The sequence below is a fragment of the Phalacrocorax aristotelis genome, chromosome Z, assembly GCF_949628215.1.
Source record: "Phalacrocorax aristotelis chromosome Z, bGulAri2.1, whole genome shotgun sequence".
NCBI classification, from domain to species: Eukaryota; Metazoa; Chordata; class Aves; order Suliformes; family Phalacrocoracidae; genus Phalacrocorax; species Phalacrocorax aristotelis.
Window position 1 is genome coordinate 35,154,717 of NC_134311.1, and position 23,594 is coordinate 35,178,310.

At 35.0% G+C, this 23,594-nt stretch overlaps 1 protein-coding gene across 1 annotated transcript in view; it reads left to right on the plus strand.

Moving 5' to 3' along the window:
- The first annotated feature begins 244 nt into the window (after positions 1–244).
- CNTNAP4 (contactin associated protein family member 4) overlaps positions 245–23,594 on the plus strand; it is a 240,911-nt gene continuing 217,561 nt past the window's right edge. The window contains exon 1 of the mRNA XM_075079004.1: positions 245–386. Coding sequence (XP_074935105.1) covers positions 302–386 — 85 coding nt within the window. The 5' untranslated portion in view covers positions 245–301. The remainder of the gene's footprint in view (positions 387–23,594) is intronic.

Consider the following 23,594-nt stretch of genomic DNA (forward strand, 5'->3'; position numbering starts at 1 on the left):
CAGTCACCGAGCGGTGCAGGGGAGTCTGGCAGTTCAGCCCTGAGTGATTCTGTGAAATTGAAGGAGAGATTCTCGCTGCTGCTCTTCAGGGATTGCTGTTGTTAGAGGGAAAAGCAGACCTGGAGGTGTGCGTGCATGTGTGAGGAGATGCGGCGTGCTTCTGACTGAGGTGTCTGCCCGCTGGGAAGCACGGCGAGAAGAGGCAGAGAGAGGCGGCGAGAAGAGGCAGGAGCAGGACTGAAGTACAGAGCAGCTGTTTCCTAATACTCTGGTTCTTTTGGGTGCCTCAGTGAATGTGAACATGGATTCTGTCACTGAAATCTTCCTGAAGCTGCTGTTTCTCCTATCGTGCCATGACTGGCACGCGGCAGTGGAAGGGAATAAATGTAAGTATTGTATATGATTTAAAACTCAAACCGTGGTGTTTTGAAAACTTCTGGGATATTTTATTTGCATTTAGGTTAAAAATTATTTTTTGAGACAAATGCTTACTGCTTTGAAATCATGACAGCAAGTTGCTAGGCTGAAAATGCTCTAAAATCTTTCTATAGATTTTGTCATGAGTCTATGTACAGAATATTGTTTATAAAGCTTACAGCCCAAGAGTATCTGAAAGCAGCATTTTACTAACAGATGCATGTTCAGCCCCATTTTAGTTTTTGTTTTCTGTTTGTAAGTGCAGCATTTTGCAAGGAATTGTGTCTTACGTGGAAATTACTGGCAGATTTATATTTTGTATTATTTCAGCTTGGTTTTTAAGCAATATATAATTTTGAAAGCTGGTATCTGCACCTCCTGAATTAAGCTGGTACTCAGATAACTCTAATGCACATTACTGTGCAGTTCAAGAGCAGTACAAATATAACAAGGAAAAATGTGGATAGCAAGACTTTATGGTATCTGCATTGATTGATTGGGGAATATTGTTCATGCATGACTAAAGAAGAGAACTCTATCCAATCCAGAAGAAAGTTTTTTAAAAAATGAGTAATTCGTAGTTAACCAGTAGGGTGGTACTGCAAAATAAAGACAGTGATTACAGTTTTAAAGACAATCTGCCCTCTAGGAGGCAAATCTGATATACACCTGAAAATCTCTGTTTTCAGTGTTGATTTAGATTAATTATCTTTAAATTAAAAAGGAAGGAAAAAACTTATCAAGAAACTAATTTTCAAGGGTTTTATCATTCAATAATAGGTCTGAGCTCTTCTTTTTCTGTTTCACTCAGCTTCAGCAAGCTGAAGGATTTCATTTTGTGTACATGTGGTAGAACAGTAGCCTAACTGCCAGATGCTCATAACCTGAACTGAGCATATTTTCTCCCCTTCCTGTTAAGGCACTGGTTGTACATCACAGGAGCAATGCCTCTATGGGAAGAAAGTGCATGCCAAAGCAAGGAGGAATGTTCAGGAATAACCTTATGGCCCAGTGGCAGGGGACAGCTCCCTGGAAACCTTTCAGCAATGGCAGAGAAGTTTGAAGTGCTCTGTGGGTCTATAGTTTATGGTTTTGCATACGGATAGTTTGTAAACTAAACATGCTCCCATGAGCCAGACGTTCACACTGCAGCACCAAAATGATCTTGTGCTGTCATTCAGTAATGATATCTCATTTGATACTCAAGTGCATAGTGTAGCCCTAAACATGAATACTAAGTTCCTCTTGTTAAACACCCTGATGCAATCCAGCCACAGCTTTAATTCTCTTCATCATTCTGCACTGTACAGTTTATGAATACATCCGTTTTCTCAAGACCATGATAATTGAATTGCACGTTAATAGCATTTGGCACTATGCACAAAACTAAATCAGTTGCTTACAGGGAGGTATATTAAAACCACTGCAAAAAAGGCTTTCATCACACAGCAAAGCAGTAAAGCACTAGAGGTCACTCTTACAATTTAGGAAACAAGGTTTGAGGAAAAGGCTCCAGCTTCTTCCCAATACAGAATTTTGAAGGATAAAACAAATCAGGTATGAAATATATTTACTACTGATTTTCTCAAATACTTCTCAAAAACAAGCCAAACTCAATTACAGTATCAAATGAATGACTTGAATGAACAGAGTTTTCAAATATATGCTAATATTTATAAAAGTATAGTATATTTATTTATTAATAAGTCCTAACTCTGATGTCAAAACACCCATCTGAACTGAAAAAGTAAGAACTCTCCTCATGCTACAGGCAAGGAAGCTGACTGTGGGAAGAGTAAAACAAATTATTTAAAATAAGAAGGAGTGAGTGCTAACATGTGAGAAGAACTTGGCCAATGTAATGTATATTATTCCTTTTCAGTACCAAATCTGGAAAAAAAAAATCCCTTTAGATATATTTTTTATTTTGGAAGTGAACCTTTCTGAGGGAGATTTAGTTTGTTTTAAAAGTGACAGTTTCCATCTCAGGTATCAAGGTATGAATTTGGTTAGTGTGTTAAGTTTCATAAAAAGACCTCAGGAGAAAAGGTTTTTCATAATTGCTGATTACAGTAAACACATGCAGCAGCCATTGTCTACTCACGTGAACTTAACTTTACTCCTTTCTTCTTGAGTAGTTGACCAGGAATTTAAATCCTTTTCAGGAGGTGGTTCTGCTATTGACATTAATGTATTCAAATACATTTACAAAAACAGGTAAATTTCAGTTTTGTTGCATTAATTTTGATGGCTACATTGTCAAGTAGGCTGCCAATCATCAAAGAATATAGGGTTGTCTTTTTTTTAATTCTCCCTCTAAATTAATCTGTTTTTCTTTTTTTTTTTTAATTTTATGGTTTGTTCTTTAGTATCAGATCCTGAATACCAAAGTTTTGCTTTGTCCTTCTTCAGACTAGCTGCTTTTAAGAAAAGACCAAAGACCTTTATACTTCACCTTGAAGTGTCAATACTAATGTTACTAAGTCAGTTGTATAAAGAAAATATCTTGGATCAAAAACTTATGTGTTCACAATTATTTCTGTCCTAAAGGAATCACAGTATTCATCTTTTGAGTAAAATGATTTTGAAGTTCTTAGGTTATCTCAAGGTGACAGACCCTATTATCTAGAATATGAATGTTTATTTCTGGGACTTTTATTTTCGGATTTTTTTTTGTTCCCTTCATTGGGGATTTTTGCCCTGAAAAAAAAATGCTGACACTTCTAACCAAGAGACGTGAAAATTGGTGCTGGAAACTTAAATCTTTTACAAGTTCTGTAGTAGTGCTGCTTCATGCTTTCCTATGCTTCTTCCTTCCAAAGAATTTCACTTGCAGTGGTTGAAAGAAGTTTGAAGCGCACAGCCCTGAGTAACTGTATAATGTCAAGTGTGAGTTTTAAATGAAAGATTAAAGCAAGTATTCCTGTAAGTATTTTTTTTCACTGGAGCTAGGAAACATTTTATTTTATTTTATTGGCAACTTTCTCTACAGCTGTAAATCAGCAAGTTACTAAATCAGCCATTGAGAACTTGCCAGAAATTGGTACTTTAATAGGTGCAGGGATTTGGGGGTTGTTTTAAGCCTTGAAAACAGAAGTGTTGCAAAAAACATAATTAAACTTTCTACACACATTAACTCAACTGTGACTAAAAATTATTAAGGTTAATTTTGAGAGTGGATGCAAATAAAAAGAACAAATTAGGGACTTTACATATAAATTTTCACCTCTAAATACCTACTTCTTTTTGTTAAACTCTCCAGTTTTACAGAAGCATTTGTCAGTTCAGAATCTCATATTTGTACTGCAGTAATAGGAATTTCTATAAATGCAAGAATGTTGTTTATTATTATTACTGTTGTTATTACTTTTAAATATCAGGAATTTCTTGCTAATGTTAAAGTAGAAGACTGACTCTAAAGCTGACAGAGAATGACTGTTAATGATTCTGATGTTTTCAAATAGAGGACTAAATGATCACGTACTTTGATTATATTATCAGATTCAAGTCATTGTACAAGTAATATCCCCAGGGAAGGGAGTATTTGCTACAAGGAAAATATTGTATCTTAATTTAGAAAATAATTTCATTCTGATTTTAATCATCAGTACCACACAGCTCCATATGCTATTTGACAATTTTATGGAGTTGCATTAAAAATACACTAAAATGTTGTTTATCACAAACAATTTAAATTAAAATGTAATTCTTTTACCATTAGTTTGTGGTGGATGCGAACTGTAAGGGAGGAGAATGTAGAAATCTCTTCAAATTTATTTTAGCCTTATTAATATTTATTTTCTGTTTGTTATTATCTATATCTACTCTGAGATAGCAATGGAGACCCCATCAGAGATCAGACCATCTCTGGGCAATTATTTTCATTAATAAAATATTACAAACATCTCTAGTTTATTTAACATGGTTTTAGTACAGTAACATCAAAAGCTTGTGTCAACATCAAATCTAAACCAATACCATTGGTAAAATCTATGAAAATTTATTTCAGACTTTCAAGGTTGAGAATTCACAGTAAGTCCTTGGGTTGATTACACCGAGTATAATCAACAATTTGCATCCCATTGCTCTAGGCATTCAAATTCCCATGAACATATTTGTCCCTGGGCTCAGTCAGCAGGATGGATGGAGCAAATTTGGTCATGATTGATTGATAGTGACAGACAAGTAATGACATTCTCAAAGTAGGATAGAAACAACCATAAAAAGAAAATGCAGTAGGTTATACATAAAGTATGTTGTCAGTGTTGGTAATAACATTTGCATTATGTGTTAGCACCTACTGTGTTTTAGTTAAGAACCAGTTAGGAGTTCCAGAGTAATCACTAACTTCTTCACATCTTGATAATTCTGCGGTCATGGCCATTGTGCTTTCTTTCTTACATAATAAACAGATGTAAGTGTGCATCTCTGTTCATCCACAAGAAAGACAACCTTTAACTAAGGTGTTATATCCAATTACATATGTCTCACAAAATCATGTACACTTCTATAATTGCATATGAGGTACAATGTTCAAGTTTAGCATTTTTTCTGAAAACTTCTATGCTGCAGTAGAAAACAACAAATTGTTTGTCATATGATAATATATCTCATATATTTCCCAGTATTCTGCCTACTGATTTATCTCCTGTAATAACTTCAATAATCACAATCTCCTAGCTCCTAACAAGTTTATCGGGGAAAAAATAGGTCAAATTTCTCCCCCATCCCTTCTCACCCCTGCTGCCTTCCCAGCCCAAAAACCAAATCAAAGGACACTTAAATGCCTAAGAGGCATTACATCTTTCAGATATTTATTCTCTTTTCCCCAAAGATATGCTTCAGTACTTCTTACAAGTTTGAGAGTTTAGTCTGCAGTGTCACACAGTATTAGAGCTCTGTTTTGCGGGAAAGTTAGAACTGTTTCTCAGTACTTCTATATGTTTATTCCTTGTTACCTGCTCTCATCTAACAACGTGATAACAGGGATGGGGGCACCGAGAACCATCACTAATTCAGAGGGTTCTCCTTCCTAGAACACACCTAGAACACACCAGGCAAATGAATGATAAAGAAATACTAAATACTAAAGTTAGTTTTTTCTGTCAGTGACTCCAGAAGTACACATTAACTTTATTTAAGAGGTTTCTGAAGTTAAAAGTTAAAATATGCTCTTCCATCTCAGTTTTCAGTTGTTTTATGAAGAGGGGAGAAAACCAAATCAATAGTGATAACATTATTTTTACAAGTTTCTGTGCAATTGGTTAGGTTTTTTGCATTGTTAAATATGACTAAGGTTAAGTATTTTGGTAGATTAATCTGGTAGTTCTTGAATTCTTGCAACTTACAACGTGTATCTTTGGCAGTCAGGGCCTGTGCATTATGTCTGGATTAAAACTGAAAAAGAGAATGTGCATCTCAGTATACTAGCGTGTATTACATAAATGTCATTATGACAAAGGCTGTCTCTCTAAACTTGAAAATAATATAAAATGTATAGGAGATACAGTATGTTGTCATGATGAGAATACGTTTGTTTTATTTGTCTGTAAAAATGATGCAACTTTAACACTAGGGTTTAACCAATTGCAGTTAACTGAAATTTTAACTCTGCAGTGTTTTATAATAATGTATTTAATCATGCTTATTTATCTGTTGGGTGTTTGTGTTTTATATGTGTGCAAGTATAGTATTACAGACTAATGTTTGTAAAAGGAGTACTCTATGGGTTACCTTCCAGCTGAAGCCTATACCAGTAACCTTGAGTTAAATCTGTGAAATGCAGAGGAGCGTTGGTGTCCAACTATTTTGCCTGTCAGAAGACAGTCTTCAGTGTTTATCAGAAATTGCTATGCTATTTTAGTAATCAAAATGTAATGTGGACCAGGAGGTAAAAATGATACTGTTTATATTCAGCATTTTCAGTGCGATAAATTGAAAAATGATTGAAATCCTGAAAACTTCTGACATTTTAAGTAGATTCAAATTAGTAACTACAGAATTATTATTTAAATACCATACTTGCTTAATAGACTAGTGAAGAAAACTACCTCTAGGTGTTTAAATCACAAAGGATAGAAAAAAAATATGGTTAGGAAAACTACCCAGCTGGGTAGTGGGTCTAATTACTTTTTTATTAAGTAGATCTCATTATTTGGTTATGCTCAAGTATAAGCTATTTCTTGCTCCTTGCTGTTAGAGTGCCTGTTTGTTTCTATAACAAACTTTTAGCAATTATTATATTTACATATGTAGTCTTAAGGGAAAAATAGATTAGAAACAGCATATTGGAATATTTAAATTTATTCTTATTACTTAATAGCATTCTTTATTCAGCTAATAGCTGAAGAAGATTTTGTTGTTTTTCAGGTGTTTATCTGTATATTTTTAAATCTAAGGTGTATTTCAAAACCTAAGCTGTCCTTACAAATATTATTTTATAAAGATTTTTTCCCAATTACTTTTAAAATTTGCCACCAAAAATTCCCATCTGTATCTAGTTGACCTGTTCAGAATTATTGTGAAAATATACCTTTAAAGAAAATTCTAAAGAACAAGAATAATGAAGTCTTATAAAGTATGTGATTAAATAGCGTACAAAAATTATTATTTCTCAGGTGACATATAATCTAATAAACAATCTTACTAGGAGAGCAAACAGAATAATTTTTTATTAGAGAAGGTCTAGGGCGGGAGTTTTGAACAAGACAGCAAAAGTAAGACCTTCAGAGGGTAGCACGCACTATAAAAATGATTCTGTAGTCAGGCTGAGTTGCATATGGGGAGCCTGAATCACTTTGATTAATTCACCTGCAGCACTGTGTTTTATCCATTAGACTGTATATGTTCAACATGGATATTCTGTAATTATCAGAAAGTTTTGAGGAGATAAGAGGGAAAAGTTTTTCTCTTCAGGATTACAAATTATGGTAGAGTTAATATGGAGTTTACTGCTATGCAGTATTAATAAGAAAATACTAATTTGAAGCTGGAAGATATTTTGAATTAGAAACAACTCCATAGCAGCTGCAGAAGTGAGATTTTTTACTCACTTTTCACTGCTTCATTTATTAGCAACTATGCCTTACTTTTGAGATATGTGATGAAATCTGATGGCTTCTGCAGAGACGGGAAAATTGGGATTTACCTGTCTAAAATTAAAAATCTGAAACTTGGATGCTTTCTTCTGAGCTAGCTGAGTCCCTTTTTAGTCATATGAGAGAAAAGAATAATTCTTATGGGAAGAAGTCATGCAGAAGATGGAAGGAAGAATTCTCGGGCAGAGTTAATTAAGTAGTATAAGATGATTTGCAGTGTAGAAACGCCATTTGTGTCATCACTAATTATGACTCTGAGTCTGGATAAGCAGATCAGCTGTAGGCTTTGTCGACATCAAAACTTACATGAGATGGGTTCCAGTTCCATCAAAACATCCTGTTCTAAATGAATGTTAGAAAAAAGTATAGCAAGCTGTACTGACTGCCTTGTATGGGAATCACTGGCTATACCCAAAACATTCATGTTTGGTGTTGAAGCTTCCAGAGTGTCCCTTGTCTGTGTTTGGGTGAGTGAGTTCAACTTGATTTCCCAAGGGTTAATGTTGCTGCTATTGACAGACCTAGACAGATATAGGGACCAAACAAGGAGCTGGAAATGTCCTACCAGTGACAGTGTCTTTCACTGCTGAAAAAATGAAATATACAGGTATTTTGACCATACACAGTGTTCTGGTAAAGTGAAAATATGCTGGAATTGACTGTTCTACCCACCCTATCTTTCCGCCCCTTCAACAAACCACAATTAAAACTCCATTCTAACCCCAGCCTTGCCAAAACATGTATTTTTTCTTTTGTTTCTAAAGAAAACATAGAGTGAAAAGAAACTGTATTATGAAAAAAATCAGCAGAATACTACAGCATAATTTTTCATAAAACAGTAATAAAATAGGTAAATGTATCTTGTTACTTTTCTGTTTACTTTAAAGCGTTTTTACTATCTAGCATCTAATCATGGCTCTAGTCTGACTGTCATACAGGGTAGGAAGCCCTTTTTATGCATGAAGCCAGAAAACTGTGGCTCTCACTTTAACTTCTTTTCATGATCGATGACAGGTTACCTATCTATTATGCAGCAGTCGAGTTTGCAGTAGTTTTGTAATCGTGGTGAGACTTACTTACCTTTATTTTTTTTAATAGGGAAAAAAGCGATCTTTAGTTACTAAGATTTTTTTTTGAAAATCAATGAAAAACAACACTGTGTCTCGATGTTCTTATTCAACTAAAGCTCCTAGGGAAATCAATGGGAGCTTTGCCTAAATAAATATTGAATAAAAGCTTTAGAAAGAATGAGTTGAATATTCATTCAACAGTGATATGCTGCACAGTTTGAGTATAACTGGTCTCTTGATTTCCTTTCCATGTATCAGTCTTTGCATTTTACCTTGTTTGGACAACTCAGATACAAGTGTAACAAACAAGAATTACTCATTTGTCCCACTTCACAAAAAATAAATATGAGGAGAAAAAGACATTTAGAATTTTAGCTAGCTCTTGTGGTTAGGGAATTTATAAGCCTGCAGTGAAAAACTACTACTCTGTTTTTCTAGCCAATGGTAGCACTTTGTTTTTTTAAAACATCAAGATGATTGATTTTAATTTTCAAGGGTGAAACAGCCCCTCAAAACTTAGTACTTTCAGGAGTGTCTGAATGCAGTGGAGCGCACTGGAGGTTGCTGTGCTCTGCCCTCCAATTGACAAGGTGCATTGCAGGAACTCCTATTTTTATCAGCCTGAATGTGGAATTTGTAGGGCTGTTTTTCAGTTACACCATGCCAGCATTCTCTGGAGTTCCAGTGTGCCCTGCAGTGATTACATTTCCGTCCTCAAGCAAAGTCTGTCTCAGAGTCTGCTTTTCCACAGAGTAGACGTCCTCCAGTAATTAAGACTGAGAACAGATCTTTTGGAGAAAGGAGGGATCATCATAAAAGTTGCCTGCCAATACTAAACCATGATTTTAGCTTGTTTATTCCCACATAAAACATATCTGTAAATGTAAATGTATGTTGCAATATGTTTCCTTCCCTGTATAATAGGAGAAACAGAGCCACAAGGGTTTGTGGTCTCATTTCCTAATGCACTTTTGGAAGGTCTGGATGACAGTGATGAGCCTGGCTCAAGGAGAGGGCTATGACAGGGTTTTGCATATGGCACAGTGCTGTAGAAATGTTATTCTGACTTCAAAAGTAATTAAGTAAAATGCAGTACAGAAGAAATTAAATGATGAATCAGCTACCAAACCTCTGTTTGGGTTTGATAGTTCCCCTGTTACTGTAAGAGACTATCAAGGTACTTTCTTCAGCTGACTGAAACTTATATTGCATATAGCAATAAATAAGTGTAAAATTCTTAGATGTCCTAGGCATAGGTGGCAGGTTAAAGGTAACTATAGGACTCTCCTGAAGAAGCCTTTAAGATGTGTTAGGAAATGCATAAGTTTCTTTTATAGAAGATCACTTTTTGCCATCTACTTCTTGTTTATTGTTAATGTGTTTTGGGGAACGACAACTTCTTTCTCTTTTTTTCTTTCCTCCCTGAAGGTTCAAAAAGCCTCATCTGTACTCAACTGTAAACTTGTTTTGACTTTTGTGAACTGTGATTATCTCATAGATCATTCTGATGCTATATAAATGTTCTTTACTGTGTCCTGATTCATTCTCCTCGGACAGGAAAACAAAGAGTTTGAGACATAGAGAGTGGGGAAAAAGATGACTGATGTGCAGGTACCAATATGCACAATTTTTGTGCCATCTGCAATGAAAGGTTGCTATTTTTGAACCCTTTGCAAAATGTCTATGTCTATTTGCTAACTTGCTGTAGCCCAGATGGGGTAGATATCCACATATCTAGTCAGACTGCCCCAAATTTTGAGCAATGGGTAAGAGATGGATCCACAGTTATGCTGAACATGATTTCTGTGGTAGAAAGTAAGCTTTTTTTTTTTTTCTTTTCACCATCTTCTGTCATCTTTTCAGGGAAAAAAAAAGAGAAAAATCTACCATGGAAAAGATTGCTTTCCTTCGTCTTCTGTCCCTGCAGTGATTACTTAGAAATTTGTCAACATTTTGTTTCTTGGCAAAGGATGTAATTCTCTGTAGATATTCTAGGTAAGGACAGGTTGAGAAATTCTAACAGAGAATTCTCTGATCTAACTCTCACCTCTAGTAAAGTGTGTATGTATGATGGAGGTACTGAAGGGGGTAGTTTCTGTTTTGATGTTTCTAATATATTTTTGTAATATCTCAGTGGATGTGTTTCTAAGATACTGCCGCAGGTGCTGAAAATGTATGTTGAGTGGAATCAAATTATGTCAAGTTTCAGTGCATGGTTGTGCATACTTGAACATTGGAGATTGAAAGGCATGATTCAAAAATGTACAAATGAACTAGTCTCAGTAAACTGATAGTATGACGGATCACAGTGGCTCACCCGAGAAATGCTGAATATGGTGTTCATATTTACATGTTTGCTTTTATATGTATTTTTAGTTAATTCTATCCATATCTTGTTGAATGCTTCAACCACTTAGCAGATTTTTTTTAACAAGAGATTCATCTTTCACACTTATATTGTTGTTTGATAGTAGCAGAGGTGTTATGATTTACTGATTCCTTTTATATTTAATTATAGATATTATTTTTGTACCTTTAACTAATGTAGAATTACATTTGGAAAACATCTTAAGTTGGATATGTCTCCTCTTCTGTCATTCAAGTTGGATAAATATAACAAAAAATAATCTTAAACCTGGAAGACCCAGGCTCATGTAGATTTTTAAATGTTCCTGTGATCCTTATCTTCCTACCCTGCCACTTACCAATAGAGAGGTATGTGTACAAGAAAATGGTAGTGAGGAAGGGGCTCCTCTGACTTTGGAGCCCCCCTGCTAAAACCATTCTAAAACCACACTTGCAGCAAAGCACAGTTTCAATCAGAAAATCAGGAACTATTTAGTGCAAAATCCTTTTTCAGAATAGAATACAGTAACATACTGAATGTTCCTTAAACTGTAATCTCTCATAAAACTTGACCAGGTAAATGGGTGGTAAATGACAGTAGGTGCTAACTACTCAGAGTGTTACCCACTTGGAATATAAATAGAGGTTTATTTTATAGTATCCTTTAATGTCTACCTAAAAGTATTTGAAAGATAGTATCATGAACCACTTAAATTTCTTCTAATCACATAATTCAGTGTCATTTTTCCTGCAATTAATCTTTGTCATCACTGAGAGAAGAAATTATATGCCAAATCATTGAATACTATCTGTATTAGAATGTAGACTTTGTCATGAAGAAGGAATTGTGTTATTCCTCCAGACTGAACAGGGATTTTATTTTCAAAGCCTCACTGCAAGACTCAGAAGAAAATCAAACATTCTTTAAAATAGTAAGTGGTGTTCTACTACTGTTGAGGAACTTTTATTGTATTCCTTCAGGCGAATTAAAAACATTTGTGCTTAAATATATAAAAAGAACAATGCGACGATGCATTGAGCAGAATCCTACTGCAACAAGTGGTTTTAAAAGGAGTCTGCAAAGAGGCCTCACTATCAGGTCCCTCATATACACTTGCCCCAACACTAATCCTGTGAGTGGTTGCATGGTGCACCTCAGCCTGTCCTTGGGTCCATCCCTTGGCCCAGCTCTGCTGCTCAGAGGTGGCCACTGAGGACTTGCTGGTGTTCCCGGATGGCTACAAGACAGCAGGGAGTCATTCTGTCTCGGACATCCTTGCTCCTAGCCTGTTCAATCTCTTCTGCAGTTGAGTGTTCATGCCCTCCAGGCCAGATCATTTCTCAGTTACAAATTTACTACTGTTGAGCAGTTACAATTTCAATTTCCCCTTCACTGCTTTTGCACTTGTGGTTTAGTTTGGTTTTTAATTGACTCAGCATTAGGGTTTTTTTTTTTAAAGGGTGAAGTTTCGTTACATGATTAATCAAAGCAAAGGTTTGCAGATCCAGTGCTGTCAGTGACACAGTATTTTGCACACTCCCTCCATTCCCTTTTGCAGGCATCAGAAATTCACATACCAGATTGATTCTTTTTACCATGGCCTCATTTTTCCCCTGGCAAGCTCTCCAAGAGCTGGAATTATCTCTATTTCTGACACATGGTTTGGCTTCCAAGACTGGCCTTGGCTACTCTGCTTTTTCCCATTTCTTATTGTTACTGAGAAATGTGGAGTTTTCATAGTGATATGAGTAGATGGGGATAGATCCTTCTTGCATGTACTTGAATATTTGCAGCAACAACTCACATAAAAGGAAAGAGCCTAATCATCATGTAAAATGTGTATTGCTGGAAGCCCACCTGTAACTCATCATCTGTGTTAACAAATGGGTTTACTCACAAAAATTGTTTGTGCATGTCACCACCATTTGCACCTACAGTGTTGTTAGCTCGTGTAGTTTTTATGCTGTCTTTTGGTATTGTATGCCTTCTGTGAAACTCAGTATTCAAACAACAGCACAAAATGAAAGCATTCCAGGGGTTTTTGTAAAGATCTAATCTTTGTAATTGTGGAACAGAGAATAAAAACATTTAATGAATTATTAGTGAAATAATAAAAAATTCGCATGCAGCTCTCAGGGATTTTAAGTGTGAGTCCTGTTCTGGGCTTCCAGTAATGATTGTTGAAGGAAGGACTTCAGTAGGGACCTAGCTGACATCAGCACCTGTAAAACAGCAACATCTTTTAAATATATTTCCTGATTTTTCCCTTGAGTTTCAGAGTGATTGTGCATCTTAGTTATTTCTTATTTTCGATTTGAGAATTGATTGTAGTGTCAGTTAACTTCTCTCCTTATTGCTCAAAATTGGGGGGGGGCGGGGAACAAAACCAAAAAACCACAAACTAAAAGCAAAGAAGACTCTTTATCATTTAATTCTTATGAGTTAAAGTTTGTAGCATTTTTGTGCATAATAACAATGAATTCTTTAGTCTGGCAAGATTGCACTTGTAACTGTGTACTTGCAAATCTAGATGTAAAAAATAACCTTGCATACAGGTGTGTGGGTTTGTGATTTTTTTAATAATAAAACATGATTTTAAAATTTATTTTAATAAAAATGTCTAACATAGTTTTGCATCCTTTTAGCGTGCTTCACACTGCAGAGCTCTCTTTGACCTCTATTTCATGCTCAGTTTTTACATGGTTTTCCTGTTGATGTTCATGGGTAATGGCATACATGAATTTAATACAGGACACAAATAGTTTAATTGCAGATATCAGTGCAGAACCTGACTAAGGCTGATAAGAAAAGATCTATTGCTGCTTTTCTCAGTAAGTTTCAGAGTTAATTTTGACATGCATACAGAGAAAAAATACAAATGCAGAATGTCCTGCAAAAACACTTTCTGGGTTTTTTTGGATGCATCATTCACAACTACTGTGTGTTGAGCTCATATCCATAAGAAGGGATGCAATTCAAGATGACAGAAAACTTCTTTTTAATACTTCTTTTTCTCTCATTGGTAGCAGTTTTGATCTTTTCTTTGTTCTTTTATATCACTCAGTTGAACAAAGCCTTTTTTTTTTTGTGTGTGTGTGTGTGTGAAAACACTGGTTTGTGTCAGAAGAGGAGATAAAAAATCATGACAGTTAGTAAAGGGCTGATTTTTGTTATGACTTCAAGCAGCAATTGGTGTTCTCTTTATTAGATTTGTGGATTCCATTTACAGGGTCCAGCAGGAGTCCAGATGGAGACTGTTCCTGATTGGTCTCTGTGGGATTTTCTGAGCAAGGCAGGTTATAGAGTACGCTGCCACTGCATGCCTTCTGTAGGTGGCAAGATACAGAAGCTAGCAAAGCTGTGCCAACAGCCAAATGTCGAAGTTTTTTATGTGTATTGGTAGGTATGTGCTTCACAACACATATAATGTTTCTGCTTTTAAGAAGAATATCAACATTCTGTCTATTCCTTCTGGTTTAATTATGCTTTGGCATAATTATAACAGAAACAGATAGCATAGAGTTATGAACTTTGGACTGTGTCTTGTCTTTAATTTTTTTCACATTGATTATGAGCTTTCAAAAAACTGTGGTAACCTTTTTATAAATCCTTTTATAAATTTCATCTTGGGTCTGCCTTCATGCCTTAGAAAAACTGATTGGACATTCCTGACTATGCAAGTGCATGTGATGCAGGTAGTATAAATTGTTCCCTTACTCTCTCCATTTGCAATGTCTTTGCCTCAGCAGAGAGTTTCTTGTGAAGTCGGGTTATGTACATTACAGTTCTGCTGCACGTACCACAACAGCAAGTGAAACTGTACCGTTGTCTTGTGACCATGTGGTACACCTTCAAAAGCCCATTGATTCCAAAATTTTATCTTGTTATTTATGTCTTTGATAGTTCTGTTTTCAAGTCAAAACTCCCCAAACATAGCTGCTTCCCTCACCACCCCACCTGCCCCCTGCCATGAGTTTATGTTATTGATCTAATAGCAAGAAAAATGTGGTCCGATATTAGAATTAGGCGCTGTTGAAGAGAAAGTGGGTAGATAATACATTACTAATCAGGGCAGGAACATCCGTTGGAATGACAAGATGAGCTTTATTTTAATACTTAATATACATTAAGCAATAATGAATGCAGTGATTTCCTAGGCACCGTGCTTGTTAGGAGATCTTTCAATTTGTTTCCTTTAAAAGTGAATCATATTTCTTTAAGCAGACTAACAAGATAAGGCATACAGCAAAGCACAACTACATATGGAAACGTGAGAAGGCTGTGCTAAATAGAACTGTCCAGCAAGGGATTAAATCTCTATCAGCATGCAAAGACTGCTCTCACTGAAAAGGATGAAGAAAGACTTGAGAAGCTAGGGCCAAGAGAAAAATGAATTAATTCTGTCAGACAATGCATACTTTTCAGAAAAAGGAGCCCATACTTGTACTATCTACTGTACAACGGAGGTTTCAGTGTTTGCCAAGAGATTAAGATTTTATCACCTTCAGCCTAAAATTATCCTTTTATATGTAGCTGAATAAATAAAACAACAGAAGCTCATACAAAATTTTCATTCTACTAAAAAATCAACAAATTGATAAGAGGTTTGATAATTTAGCTAACAAAATCAAAATTCGTAGGTTGGTCTAAGTAAGAAGGCAAATTTCTCTCAAACTCCAATCTTTTTTATTGAAAAAGGTTATCGGACTGAAGATTTACTCTGCAAGTAAATTGAAAATTAAATTATGCCTCAAAGGCCTTATTAATTCTTTTAAAAAAATTTAACAATGTGATATTTATGAAGACTCTTTTGGAATATTACTTTTATACAGTATTTCAGCTCTATTACAACATGAGAGGAGTGTAACAAAGACATTTTTCCTTTCTTACATTTCTGTCTTACTTTGATAGATCTCAACACAATTTTGCAATATCACACTCCAGGAATAAATGGAAAGGGACAATTCTTGTGTCTTACCTGTGTTTTCCATTGTTTCAAATAAGCAGCCTGATTAGCTTTATTTATGTTATACCCACATAAATGTGATGGTGTAAACAATCTAAATAATGCAGGAACTTTTCAGGCTGATTATGCATATGTCTATCCAGTGTCCTTCAATGGATGACAGTTATAGTGCACTTGCAAAATTTAAATAATTATTAGGTGTAAACTGTTGATTTTCATTAAAAGATCAATTTTTAAATTTTTAAATTCAATTTTTTCTATGATAAGGCTTTACTTCATCAATATATTTTATTGCTTTGTACTGTCTTATTAGCTCAACAGAATTCTATTGTTCATCTGAGAATATGCAATCAGTAATGATTAATTTTGTTTTTATCCCACTGCTTTATTATTCCTTGTGAATGTTTAATGTAAAGTGTGAAGATGACCTCTGAAAAAATAATTTTTTTCTTTCTGTAAGTCTTCTGATCCAGAGTGTACAAAATAATGATTGATTTTCTGCTCTGTCTTTTTTTTTTGTTGTCTGTCCAAATGATTGAGGGTTGTGAATGAGATGCCTACAGTACCACTGGCCTACAGTAAATTGTTTATATCCATATCTTTGAAGCTGGGGTGTGGATTTGTAATCCTTCATGTTGAGGCATCCATTGAATGTGATAAATTTTAAGCATCCACTTGCTTTTTCATAGTTGTTCATACTATTAGGTAATTTTATGTCATCTTATGACTGACTAATACACTTCAGTCATGTCTATCTAATGAGCTTCTGACTTGAGCAGAAATTCTTGTTATTTCCTGTCAAGTACATGACCTTGTACTTTCTGGTGCCAGATTTCATTCTATTTCTGTTACTCTGTGATCATCTCACCTGGTTCTTTCTTATGATATCTTGATTCTGCTCTGTATTGATGGCACCTCTATTTTTTGTTTCATGGTCTTAAGGAAATTAAGGAACACCTTGATTCCCAGACTGTTAATTCCAATGCAGTTTGATTCTCCCCTTCTCAGTATTTCCTGTTACATTTTCCTGCCCTTATGCAGTATGTAGCTTCTTTTCTTATCTTATCTCCTCAAAAGACCAGCAATTTCCTATGCAAAAACACATCAGCCACTGCTTTTCAATCTAAAAATTGCCAGTCATAGAAAACCATAGATTATTTTGACATGATCTGCATTAGATAACCTTTGTTCCTTTTGATCTAGTTTTCTATTTATCTCCATTTCATTAAATATTCTTTCCTTTCAAAATTGTTCTAAAGTCTGACATATTATTGAAGTAAGATTTACAGATTTTTCCTGCCTGCTTTGCACCTCTTCTACCTTCTTCCCCTCTTCCATTCTGTATTTATACTTCACAAGGTATTGTCCAGTTATTCACTACCAATTCTCCCTGATAAATTAGTTTTCGGTGCTTGTTTCTGGATCTGTGGTATCTTGCATCAGGTTCTCAGAATTCAGGGATACAGACTTCATTCTGAACAGAGCTGGTGTGTTATAATCCACTGCTGTTAATTTTATTTTCATTTGTTCGCAGTACCCATCCTGTCTCTGTCTCTTTGGTCATCAGTCACACTTCTAAAATATATTGAGAGACATTGTTGTATTACTTAGCAGCTAACATCATATTTGAGGAGAAGCAAGAAAATTCACATTTAATGTTAAATGGTTTTGTACTTCAAGAAGAAATGAGATGTGCATTCCAGAAAGTGGAATGCCTCATCAATAAGCATAGGCACACTGTACTTATTAAATATACTGATTTGCAGAATCATGATATTAAAAGATGAACGTACTCAGAATTCATTCTTAAATTACATCATCAAATATGAGTCGTAAATATATTTAAAAATGTGTAAATAATATGAACTTTGTAAATGTTCGTGGGATTATTGCATCTAAAAACACTTCACATATACTTACTTTTATATTTTTATTATATTATGAGGGAAAAATTTAATTTAATTTTATACTGTTGGTTTTCCCTTTACCTGTTTTCTTAATCTGGTTAAATCAAGTAATGTACCTGAGCTGCTGCAAATCAATAAATGGCTTAGATTTAATAAAAATACCTAGCAAAAATAATAACTCACCACACAAAAACAAATGTAACACAGCAGAGAGTTCTGTCTAATCTCCTAAATGTGTTGTACCCAATAGAAATGTTTTAGTAGTGTATATATTGTTTAAACACCTTTTTTTTTTTAAGAAAAGGTAATTTAACATATCTCTCCCTTCCAAGTTCCTGAGTGGAATTTTTTTTTAATATTCTTGATTTTGTTGTAAAAGTTATTGATCTATGACACTCAGCCAATTAAGTCTCTTTAATACGTTACATGGAATCCCACCAAGTATAAAATTTGATTGTAAGTATTTCTGCTTGCTTATCTTGATATAGCACATACATTAATAACTGCAAATAATTATTATAGTAGTATAGAGACTATGAATATGTAAGTATATGAAAGAGTGGAAAAAAATATGTTTTAGCAATCCAGTTTTGAACCTCTCTTGATACATATAAACTTAAAAGAAAATCATTAAATTGTGCTGCATTATAACAGTAATGGCCCATCATTTTGAATAAATACAAGCAGTTAAATGTAATGATTGTTTTATGGAAATTACTTTGGCTCATTCCCAATTTTTAGGTTACTTTTATTATGTAAATTTAAATAAGTTTTAGCTAACAATTACATTAAACAACAATATGAGTAGTATAATAGTACCTCACTGAATTAAAATAAAAAAGAATTGCCAGTGGATTAAATTAAAACGTGTGCCCTATATGACATTTAGACACATAAGGTAACTATTCTGAGATACTCTTTCTTTGCTATTTTTCTTATATTCCTTTGATAATATAGGCAGCGTAGCTCTTTCTTTACTTGACTTAGGGTTTTGTTCGTTTGGTTATTCATTTATATATGGGAAAAGATTAATGTTCCATAGTAACCCAGTGCTTTCCCAACCCTGAAAAAAATGAAGGAAGGAAGAAAGTAAACTTAACAATACTGTGTAATTGACTTAGGCTTTTACCAACTTTCAGACTGTAAATTTCTGAGACTTTTGTGAGAAGCAAACATGGCACTTTACCTTAAAATTCTAGAACTGCTATAAATAATTTTGGCCTTATGTAAATTGAGTTTCAGTTGAGTGTACTGAGTATTGTCTATTATTAAAAAATACTGGGAAATAAAGGGTTAGTTATTCACCTCCCATGTGTGTCTCTGCTTTTCATGTTTTGCTTTTTTGGAGGTTGTTTTCAGTTTTTGTTCTATTTCCTGGCAGTCTCTCCATGAGCTCTCCTGCTAAAGGCCAAGGTTCTTAGGACTCTGTGAAATGAAGAGTACAAAACTTATTTATAGGCAGTCTGAACTTGAGCTTTTCTGAAAGCTATCAATCTTGATACAGACTTCTCCAACCTTGGGTTTCCCCATTAATATTTAAGACACCATCAGTACATTCCTTCAGCTGCCACACACACTGCTTTTGTCGGTCTGTCTGTGTGCATGTGCGTGCATGTTTGATATTCTCTGATATAGCGGAGAAGAATCCTATTTTCCTTCTATTCTTTTAAACTTTCTCTGTCACATTAAAAAACCAAAACTGATGAGGATAATGAATAACAAAAGAAAAACTAGTAGTAATATCTGACATGATCATAATAAAATTAGATTTCTATGAATAAGGTTTTCTGTAAGAAGAAGAGTTTGAGAGCAGCTGACAATTTTTTAACTCTTCAAAGACTGAGAATGTATGCTTGCAGATATAATTCATACTGGGGTTTAGTCCTGCCTGCAAATGAATGTATGTATCTGAGATTAATAGATGGATCTGGAATAAGAAACTGTTGGTGGAACTTCCGTTCACTGTGTGTGAAATACACTGTGTGAAATTACTTTGTTTCTGTCTGAACAAGAAAAAGAAATAGAAAGTGACAACACTAAAGAAACCACCTTCTTTAAAGAAGACTGAATATATATAAACTGATATAAGACAATCTGAGCTACATTGTAAACATTTACCAGGGTTTGCAATTATTTGCAGTTGACTCTGTGGATTGTCTGGTGTCTTATAAAATGAAGGTCCATCTGGCAGCCTTGCCTGCAGGCAGGACACTAATAAAATTCTTTTATCTTATAATCACAAAAGTTTTTAGGGACTTTGTTATATGTGGAACCTCTTCTGTTCCTGAAATTTTGTTTGAAATTAGGAAACAAAATGAAAAGTTGGACAACAGAATGAAAGGGAGACAAAAATAATCCTATACATTGTATATATAAAGTTGCATAATTTTTATGCCTCATTTCTTCGATACTTGGGAGACAGCCACTAAGCCTTTTCTTTGTTTCATTTACACCATCTGGTATGTCTCAGAATTTTTCTGAAGGTAAGTATCTTGAAGATTTGCCACACTCAGCATAGTAAAGGCCATTGTGAACCAAGTAGAATAGATATAAATTTCTTCCAATGTTAGCATTTGTGTTGCACCAGAACAACATGGAAATGATAAGCTGCTAGTGCAAGTCTAAGAGCAGAAAGGAAACACCGTGCGTTTGGCATTTTGAAATCCGTCTATCTGGAGCAAACGCCATAAAAGGCAAACTGAACAAGAAGGCAGGCAGAAATCTTGCTGGCTAGTTCTGCATCAAATAGATAAGTAGACATAAGTCTATGATTTCTCTCTTATTTGCTGCTATTTGTTTTTATTGTAAATATTATGGGATTGCTCTGGAGAAGAATCTTACAAATATTTTAAATAGGCAAGGACGACTTCTAGTTTCCTGAATGCAGTCATGCACCAACTCCACCTAAAATATCAGATTTACTACTGAAACTGTATTAAGCACTGGACTTTTTTTTTTACACCCAGCAGGTACTACTTTTTCTCCAAGTTTTTTTCCTCTCTGAAGACAACAAGGCAAACATGTTCTCACTAATATATTTAAATCAAATTGAGCTCAATAGAGGGTTGTAGCCACATAATTGAAATCACCATGAAAAAGAACAGATTTTAGCAGGCTCACCTCAGAGGCTGATGGATTGGAATTGAAAAACAGCCCTCCCAGCCGTAATGACAGGTATGGATGAAATTTACAATTGTCCTAACTACTCAGATGGAGTTTGCCAGCTCTGCTTCAATTCCATTTCCCCTGAAAATAGATGCTGAATATGACAAACAAACAAACAAACAACTAAAAATATTTAGAATGGTCACCTGAAATAAATTACAAATACAATTTAGGCTGCCATGCCAGTCCAGGTAGTCTCCTTCCTTCATTATATATATTTACTTCATAGACAGAGAAGCCAATCAGTGTTTCTTCCAGGATCACATTTTTAAACTGATTTATAGGTTTGGGTTTTGTTTCCTTTCTTCCCTGCTCCTTTACTCCACTCATGGCAGTTAATTTATAATCTTTAAGGATAAAACAATAACAGTGAGCTAAATATGACTTCTCTTTAGATAGATGATTTTTTTATTTGATTGGAAATTTATTTTATTTTTTTTATCCTTCTAAATCTTGAATTTTATTTCATTGAAAAAATCCTTTGGTATTGCTTAAATTAAATATTAGTTTTATATCAGTTCACCTTGAATCAAACTACTTGTATGACCACATTTTTTCCAATTCCCTGGATGTATAGTTATTCCAGCATTAAGCAGATAGGGCATGGAGTCACATGTAAGAGAGAGTTCACATGTCCATTACTTCCACATTTCCATGAAAATTTTTGCAGTCAGATGGTTTATTGACAAAGTCCTTAAGAAATATGGGTTAAATAAGTAGATATACACTTAAGATCGATAAAGTTATTTTAAATATGTAATTAATAAATATGTATATATTTACATAAAATTATAAATTTAATGTCTATTATACAAATATGAACAAAACAAGTATGATGTTAAGTAGGACTTCTTTCTAATTCTGAACATAACCTTCCAAAAATCAGAAATATGGAGATTCTAACCTGATACAGGCCACAATTATGAAATAACATAAAAATATTTATGCTAACAGTATGTGAGATAATTAAAATTCAGGAAGGAGTCCAGGTACTATAACTAATAGTTACATGCTATCTATACACTTTCGTGCCAACTTGGGAGTGCTTCATTGAATCATATTTTCCTCTTATAAGCAAATCCATTGCACTGGTTAGTTTCAGAAAAAGATCTCATTAATGAAAGGTTACTTTAAAGCATAGAAAATAAAAATAACATATTAACCATCAACTACACCAGAAAGAGTATAGTGCTGCTCTGTTTCACACAGAGAGCTACTTACACTGCTGATGCAAGGGAGCACTTCAAGTGCCACCGACCTTTTTTCTACTGTCAAAGCCTACATTGTAAACCTAGATACCAAGGGAGAATACCAACTGAGAGAATAGAAAGCCATTTTCCCCCATACCTATGTATGTGATCTAGAATCATAGAATCATAAAATCATAGAATGGTCTGGGTTGGAAGGGACCTTTAGAGCTCCTCTAGTCCAACCCCACTGCAGTGAGCAGGGACATCTTCAACTAGATCAGGTTGCTCAGGGCCCCATGCAACCTGACCTGGAAGGTTTCCAGGGATGGGGCATCTACCACCTCTCTGGGCAACCTGTTCCGGTGTTTCACCACACTTACTGTAAAAAATTTCTTCCTTATATTCAGTCTAAATCTACCCTCCATTAGTTTAAAACCATTAACCCTTTTCCTGTCACAACAGGCTTTGCTAGAAAGACTGTCCCCATCTTTCCTATGGTCCCCCTTTAATTACTGAAAGGCCAGAATAATAACTCCCCTCAGCCTTCTCTTCTCCACGCTGAACAACCCCAACTGCCTCAGCCTGTCCTCATACGAGAGCTGTTCCATCCCTCTCACCACTATTATGGCCCTCCTCTGGACTTGCTCCAACAGTACAATTTCTTTCCTTTACTGAGGACTCCAGAGTTGGATAAAATTCTCCAGGTGGGATCTAATCAGAGCAGAGTGGAGGAATCACCTCCTTCAACCCACTGGACACACTTTTTTGATGCAGCCCAGGATACGGTTGGCTTTCTGGACTTCAAGTGCATGGTGTTGGCTCATGTCCAGCTTTTCATCAGCAGGATGTCATGTCCACCATGTCCAGCTTCAGCAGTGGGACTTGATTATCTACATTATTAGAAATTATCAGGATGGTGATCAGCAAGTTTTTGGTCTCTTCTTGCACTGCTCATTCCCAGGTGCCAGAAATTTAGCTATGGCCTCACCGTTTGGGTTGCTGGGAAATTTTAGGAATATGAAGAGAAGAATTTTATTGCTGAATAGCCTCTGCACCAAGCATATCACAGACACATTTCATTTATGATGGTAAGTATAGCATTTGTAAACTTTTCTACCTTCATTTTATAGTGTAAATCATTCCTTCATAAGGTCATCATCTGGACTTCTGGAGTATTATTTCTCTCAAAGTAAACTGTGTCCAAAACAGAATGCTTCCAAGAATGCTATGAATTTTAGGAGTCACTTGAAGTCAAATTTTCAAGTAAAAACAAACAAACAAACAAAAATAAAAAAGAAAAAAACCCAAACAAACAAAACCAAAACTTCTGTAAGTCTTTTTCCTCAGATTTCCTAGCTAATGGAACAATCATACATATGTTCCTTAGGAGAAGGAAGAATAATATAATGGTCCATTCACTTCCTAAATGCTGAGA